We start from the raw sequence: 7,892 nt of genomic DNA on the forward strand, positions 1-7,892 counted from the left end.
TGTTATACTATATAATAAATTCCTCTGTTGTTATACTATATAATACATTCCTCTGTATGTTGTACTATATAATACACTATATGATACATTCCTCTGTATGTTGTTATACTATATAATACATTCCTCTATATGTTGTTCTACTATATAATACATTCCTCTGTATGTTGTTATACTATATAATACATTCCTCTATATGTTGTTCTACTATATAATACATTCCTCTGTATGTTGTTATACTATATAATACATTCCTATATATGTTGTTCTACTATATAATACATTCCTCTGTATGTTGTTATACTATATAATACATTCCTCTGTATGTTGTTATACTATATAATACATTCCTCTGTATGTTGTTATACTATATAATACACTATATAATACATTCCTCTGTATGTTGTTATACTATATAATACGTTCCTCTGTATGTTGTTATACTATATAATACATTCCTCTGTTGTTATACTATATAATATACTATATAATACATTCCTCTGTTGTTATACTATATAATATACTATATAATACATTCCTCTGTATGTTGTTATACTATATAATACATTCCTCTGTATGTTGTTATACTATATAATACATTCCTCTGTATGTTGTTATACTATATAATACATTCCTCTGTATGTTGTTATACTATATAATATACTATATAATACGTTCCTCTGTATGTTGTTATACTATATAATACGTTCCTCTGTATGTTGTTATACTATATAATACATTCCTCTGTTGTTATACTATATAATACGTTCCTCTGTATGTTGTTATACTATATAATACGTTCCTCTGTATGTTGTTATACTATATAATACATTCCTCTGTATGTTGTTATACTATATAATACATTCCTCTGTATGTTGTTATACTATATAATATACTATATAATACATTCCTCTGTATGTTGTTATACTATATAATATACTATATAATACGTTCCTCTGTATGTTGTTATACTATATAATACGTTCCTCTGTATGTTGTTATACTATATAATACATTCCTCTGTATGTTGTTATACTATATAATACATTCCTCTGTTGTTATACTATATAATACACTATATAATACATTCCTCTGTATGTTGTTATACTATATAATATACTATATAATACATTCCTCTGTATGTTGTTATACTATATAATACACTATATAATACATTCCTCTGTATGTTGTTATACTATATAATACGTTCCTCTGTATGTTGTTATACTATATAATATACTATATAATACATTCCTCTGTATGTTGTTATACTATATAATACACTATATAATACATTCCTCTGTATGTTGTTATACTATATAATATACTATATAATACATTCCTCTGTATGTTGTTATACTATATAATACATTCCTCTGTATGTTGTTATACTATATAATATACTATATAATACATTCCTCTGTATGTTGTTATACTATATAATACGTTCCTCTGTATGTTGTTATACTATATAATACACTATATAATACATTCCTCTGTATGTTGTTATACTATATAATACATTCCTCTGTATGTTGTTATACTATATAATACATTCCTCTGTATGTTGTTATACTATATAATACATTCCTCTGTATGTTGTTATACTATATAATACGTTCCTCTGTATGTTGTTATACTATATAATACATTCCTCTGTATGTTGTTATACTATATAATACATTCCTCTGTATGTTGTTATACTATATAATACATTCCTCTGTATGTTGTTATACTATATAATACATTCCTCTGTTATTATACTATATAATACATTCCTCTGTTGTTATACTTATAATTTCCTCTGTATATACTATATAATACATTCCTCTGTATGTTGTTATACTATATAATACACTATATAATACATTCCTCTGTATGTTATTATACTATATATACACTATATATACATTCCTCTGTATGTTGTTATACTATATAATACATTCCTCTGTATGTTGTTATACTATATAATACATTCCTCTGTATGTTGTTATACTATATAATACACTATATAATACATTCCTCTGTATGTTGTTATACTATATAATACATTCCTCTCTATGTTGTTATACTATATAATACATTCCTCTGTATGTTGTTATACTATATAATACACTATATAATACATTCCTCTGTATGTTGTTATACTATATAATACATTCCTCTCTATGTTGTTATACTATATAATACATTCCTCTGTATGTTGTTATACTATATAATACATTCCTCTGTATGTTGTTATACTATATAATATACTATATAATACATTCCTCTGTATGTTGTTATACTATATAATACATTCCTCTCTATGTTGTTATACTATATAATACATTCCTCTGTATGTTGTTATACTATATAATACATTCCTCTGTATGTTGTTATACTATATAATACATTCCTCTGTTGTTATACTATATAATACATTCCTCTGTTGTTATACTATATAATACATTCCTCTGTATGTTGTTATACTATATAATACATTCCTCTGTATGTTGTTATACTATACAATACGTTCCTCTGTATGTTGTTCTACTAATAATGGTATTAGTATCCACCTTGATGTCCTTCTCTTGCTCCACATGGCAGGACCGGATCATACAGACACGGGTCTGCCTCTCCAGCTGGCACCGCTCGTTGTCGTTGGTGACGCGGTACGACACGCCCATGCCGCAGGTGGCCGAGCACTCGCCCCATTTGGTGGTCTGGACGATGCAGTTCTCCCTGGGGCTCTCCGCCGGTACCGGCACGTGGGCTGACTCCTTTCTGTAGACTGACAGAGGGGAAGAAGAGACCAAAGGGTGAATTTCAGATCCTGAGAGAAGAGGAAGGGAGAGGGAAAGGTGAACAATGGTGAAAAAGAGGGGAGGAGAGGGAGAGGTGGTTAGTTTAAACGAGAGAGAGAGAGAGAGGTGGTTAGTTTGAACGAGAGAGAGAGAGAGAGAGAGAGAGAGAGAGAGAGAGAGAGAGAGAGAGGTGGTTAGTTTGAACGAGAGAGAGAGAGAGAGAGAGAGAGAGAGAGACAGAGAGAGAGAGAGAGAGGTGGTTAGTTTGAACGAGAGAGAGAGAGAGAGAGAGGGAGAGAGACAGAGACAGAGAGAGAGAGAGAGACAGAGAGAGAGAGAGAGAGAGAGAGAGAGAGACAGAGACAGAGAGAGAGAGAGAGGTGGTTAGTTTGAACGAGAGAGAGAGAGAGAGAGACAGAGAGAGAGAGAGAGAGGTGGTTAGTTTGAACGAGAGAGAGAGAGAGAGAGAGAGAGAGGTGGTTAGTTTGAACGAGAGAGAGAGAGAGAGAGAGAGAGAGAGGTGGTTAGTTTGAACAAGAGAGAGAGAGAGAGAGACAGAGAGAGAGAGAGAGAGAGAGAGAGAGAGGTGGTTAGTTTGAACGAGAGAGAGAGAGAGAGAGAGAGGTGGTTAGTTTGAACGAGAGAGAGAGAGAGAGAGAGAGAGGTGATTAGTTTGAACGAGAGAGAGAGAGAGAGAGAGAGAGAGAGAGAGAGAGAGAGAGAGAGAGACAGAGAGAGAGAGAGAGAGAGAGAGAGAGACAGAGAGAGAGAGAGGTGGTTAGTTTGAACGAGAGAGAGAGAGAGAGAGAGAGAGAGGGAGAGAGAGAGAGAGACAGAGAGAGAGAGACAGAGAGAGAGAGAGAGAGAGAGAGAGAGAGGAGAGGGAGAGAGACAGAGAGAGAGGTGGTTAGTTTGAACGAGAGAGAGAGAGAGAGAGAGGGAGAGAGAGAGGGAGAGAGACAGAGAGAGATGTGGTTAGTTTGAACGAGAGAGAGAGAGAGAGAGAGAGGAGAGGGAGAAAGACAGAGAGAGAGGTGGTTAGTTTGAACGAGAGAGAGAGAGAGAGAGAGGGAGAGAGACAGAGAGAGATGTGGTTAGTTTGAACGAGAGAGAGAGAGGAGAGGGAGAGAGACAGAGAGAGAGGTGGTTAGTTTGAACGAGAGAGAGAGAGAGAGAGGGAGAGAGAGAGAGAGAGAGAGAGAGAGAGAGAGAGAGAGAGAGAGACAGAGAGAGGTGGTTAGTTTGAACGAGAGTGAGATAGAGAGAGGGAGAGAGAGAGAGAGAGGTGGGTAGTTTGAACGAGAGAGAGAGAGAGAGAGAGAGAGAGAGGTGGTTAGTTTGAACGATAGAGAGAGAGAGAGAGAGAGAGGGAGAGGTGGTTAGTTTGAACAAGAGAGAGAGGGAGAGAGAGAGAGACAGACAGAGAGCGAGAGCGAGAGCCAGAGCCAGAGCCAGAGACAGAGACAGAGACAGAGACAGAGAGAGAGAGAAAGGAAGGAAGGAAGAGTTCCAGTTTGTGGGAGGTTAGACTCACCAGCCATGGCTGACTGGTAGAGGTTGTTTTTAGGACTCTGGTTCTAGAGGTTAGACTCACCAGCCATGGCTGACTGATAGGGGTTGTTTTTAGGACTCTGGTTCTAGAGGTTAGACTCACCAGCCATGGCTGACTGATAGGGGTTGTCCTGAGGGCTCTGGTCACACACCCACTCCTCACAGCACTTCCCAGGGATCTGGATGCGGCGTGGGTATGGGCAGTCTGGAGAGGCCAGCAGCACGTTGTTGGCACAGGTTGGCACGCAGCCAATCTCTCCGTTCATACAAACACACTGGTGCTTGCAGCTGGGCTGAAAGGTCTCTCCACTGCGGTAGATGACCCCTCCCAGGTCACACGTCTGGCCTTCCTGGGCTGAAACACAGAGGTGGAGACGCCATTTTAGATGTCATATTTCAAAGGCTTTACATTATATTGTTCAAACTCATGTAAATACCTATTGGAAATTGCTTAGCCCAGAGATTGCCCACTTTGGATAATGAGAAACAAAGCCGTGGCAAAGTCTACACAAAATATGTAGCAATCTCTGCAATAGGATCACCAAGAAGTGATCATGGTCTCCATAGAGATCTTAAAGACATCCCACCCTTTTCTTCAATAGTTGACAGGAGAATTCAACTTACACATACAGATGCCGTGCTCGGTGTCACTCAGCATTGCATAATCACAGTAAAGCTCTTTGTGGTGGTCACATGGCTCCAGGAGGGTACAGGGCTCGCCGGCTTGCCTGGCACACACCTTGCAGCAACCACAGCCATCCAGAACCAGGCTGGTACCAAACGGGCATGGAGGGGGATCCGATGGGCAGTCACAGGGATCGGAACAGTCCTGGGCCATTGTCTAAAGACAGAAGAAAACGACAGTAAAAAATGCTTTATAAAATCTATTGGATAATGATAAACAAAAGTTAGAAGTCAGAAAAGCTCAAGAAAAATGTATAGGATAAGTGTGGATAAAATGTCTGATATCAGGATTTGTCTCCAGGGAAAATGTTTAGATCCAGTAATGCAATGAGGTCGGTCTCTACCAGTGGAGGATGGCTCATAGTAATGGACGGAACGGAGCCAATGGAATGGCATCAAACACCTGGAAACCATGGAAACCTTGTTGTTTGATGTATTTGATTCCATTCCACTGATTCCACTCCATCCATCACAATGAGCCGTCCTCCCCAATTAAGGTGCCACCAACCTCCTGCGGTCTGTACTGTGTGTCAAAGAAGCAGAGAATGTTGTAAGGGGCTACTTCGCGTTTTTTGTTAACACCTCGCGTGTAATACGTCGTACTGCCACTAGATGGAGACACTTGACTCGATGTAGGCAAATCAATTCTAGCAGACTTTTCTATGGAGAGAGTTTTCTATGGAGAGTGATGGACACTGCTATTACATACAACATTACTTTTGAACAAATATAAAAAATATATATATATAAAAGAGACTTGTAAGAATGCAAGAGGAAATCAATATAGGCTCCTCAAATGCTGTCAAATCTTTACATGTTTTATTCTAAGAACGGATGTTTAAAACATTTGAGTGATAAAGAATTAGCAGAACCTGGTTTAACTCAGTCATTAACAATTTTATTAGTGGAAAAAAAGCTATTTGGCACTTCATTTTAGACCTTATGTCCAACTAGGAGCCGATAACTACTATCTTTGTTCTGCATCTCAGTACTCACATGATGTTCCTTTTAGTAGCAATGAGTAAGACACCCCAGAACATAGCCCATTTGAATCCAATAACTTAGTCATTTATTAACAGTGACACCCAATTAAAACACTACTATTTCATCATGTACGATTGTTTACAGAGCTGCTGAAGGCTACTATATAGAGCTGCTGTAGGCTACTATATAGAGCTGCTGTAGGCTACTATACAGAGCTGCTGTAGGCTACTATACAGAGCTGCTGTAGGCTTCTATACAGAGCTGTTGTAGGCTAATATACAGAGCTGCTGTAGGCTAATATACAGAGCTGTTGTAGGCTAATATACAGAGCTGCTGTAGGCTAATATACAGAGCTGCTGTAGGCTACTATACAGAGCTGCTGTAGGCTCCTATACAGAGCTGCTGTAGGCTCCTATACAGAGCTGCTGTAGGCTACTATACAGAGCTGCTGTAGGCTACTATACAGAGCTGCTGTAGGCTACTATACAGAGCTGTTGTAGGCTCCTTTACAGAGCTGCTGTAGGCTAATATACAGAGCTGCTGTAGGCTACTATATAGAGCTGCTGTAGGCTAATATACAGAGCTGCTGTAGGCTACTATATAGAGCTGCTGTAGGCTACTATACAGAACTGATGTAGGCTAATATACAGAGCTGCTGTAGGCTCCTATACAGAGCTGCTGTAGGCTACTATATAGAGCTGCTGTAGGCTAATATACAGAGCTGCTGTAGGCTACTATATAGAGCTGCTGTAGGCTACTATACAGAACTGCTGTAGGCTAATATACAGAGCTGCTGTAGGCTTCTTTACAGAGCTGCTGTAGGCTACTATACAGAGCTGCTGTAGGCTTCTTTACAGAGCTGCTGTAGGCTACTATACAGAGCTGCTGTAGGCTTCTTTACAGAGCTGCTGTAGGCTACTATACAGAGCTGCTGTAGGCTTCTTTACAGAGCTGCTGTAGGCTACTATACAGAGCTGCTGTAGGCTTCTTTACAGAGCTGCTGTAGGCTACTATACAGAGCTGCTGTAGGCTTCTTTACAGAGCTGCTGTAGGCTTCTTTACAGAGCTGCTGTAGGCTTCTTTACAGAGCTGCACTGAGACCACACTCCCATGGGATGTTTTAGCCGCTATAAGTACACAATGAGTTCCCATAAGTTGTACTTTAAATTGACTTTTTACCTAACTAAATAATACATATCAATGAAGACAACACAAAACATATAACAACAGCCGGGTGAATGAAGGAAATAATAAGCTATTATTGCATCAAATGCAAAGTTGTGACAAAGTTACACAAATGTATATAACTGAAAATCTAGCACTTTATTGATATAATATATGACATGTGAAAACATACCGAGCTGATGATGAGCAGAAGAAGACCCATTCTGGTGATAACTCCCTCAGACATTGTTGCCTGGTTTATTTCAACAGCGCGCTCTCACTCAGTCCAACACGTTGGTTTTCGTTCAGTGTGACAGACACTCAGACGGGAGTTTCCCTTTTCTCTCACTCCACCGGTAGTTGTTCGTTGACTCTCTGCAGGGCTCCAGGGGCTAGCTAGACTGAGGCATGGACGAGAGAACCCCTACTTTAAATACTCCGCGAGGCGGGGTGTAGCCCAGTAAACAAGAGTTATGCCACGCGACCCAAAGGGGTCAAAATATTCACATTCCAGATGGCTTTATTTTTCCTAATTCCTGAGAGGAGAGCTGTTTTTAAAGACAGGCATCCCCCTCCATCAACCTACTGTTCAGCCAGGTGGGAGTTATTTTATGTACTAAAGCAGGAACTGACAAAAGATGTTCTTGAGTTTAATTTGACATGGACTAAAGGAGAACATTGTTCATATTGGCCACCATTCAGACCAAAATAGCCTACACCAGGAAC

General features: G+C 39.1%; 1 protein-coding gene across 1 annotated transcript in view; it reads right to left on the reverse strand.

Moving 5' to 3' along the window:
* Positions 1 to 7,554, reverse strand: part of LOC115129069 (CCN family member 2-like) — a 12,089-nt gene extending 4,535 nt beyond the window's left edge. The window contains exons 1-4 of the mRNA XM_029659215.2: positions 7,360 to 7,554; positions 4,959 to 5,175; positions 4,438 to 4,689; positions 2,556 to 2,770 (exon numbers count right to left, since the gene is read on the reverse strand). Coding sequence (XP_029515075.1) covers positions 2,556 to 2,770; positions 4,438 to 4,689; positions 4,959 to 5,175; positions 7,360 to 7,413 — 738 coding nt within the window. The 5' untranslated portion in view covers positions 7,414 to 7,554. The remainder of the gene's footprint in view (positions 1 to 2,555; positions 2,771 to 4,437; positions 4,690 to 4,958; positions 5,176 to 7,359) is intronic.
* Between the last annotated feature and the right edge of the window lie 338 nt (positions 7,555 to 7,892).

This window comes from Oncorhynchus nerka, linkage group LG4 (genome assembly GCF_034236695.1).
Source record: "Oncorhynchus nerka isolate Pitt River linkage group LG4, Oner_Uvic_2.0, whole genome shotgun sequence".
NCBI classification, from domain to species: Eukaryota; Metazoa; Chordata; class Actinopteri; order Salmoniformes; family Salmonidae; genus Oncorhynchus; species Oncorhynchus nerka.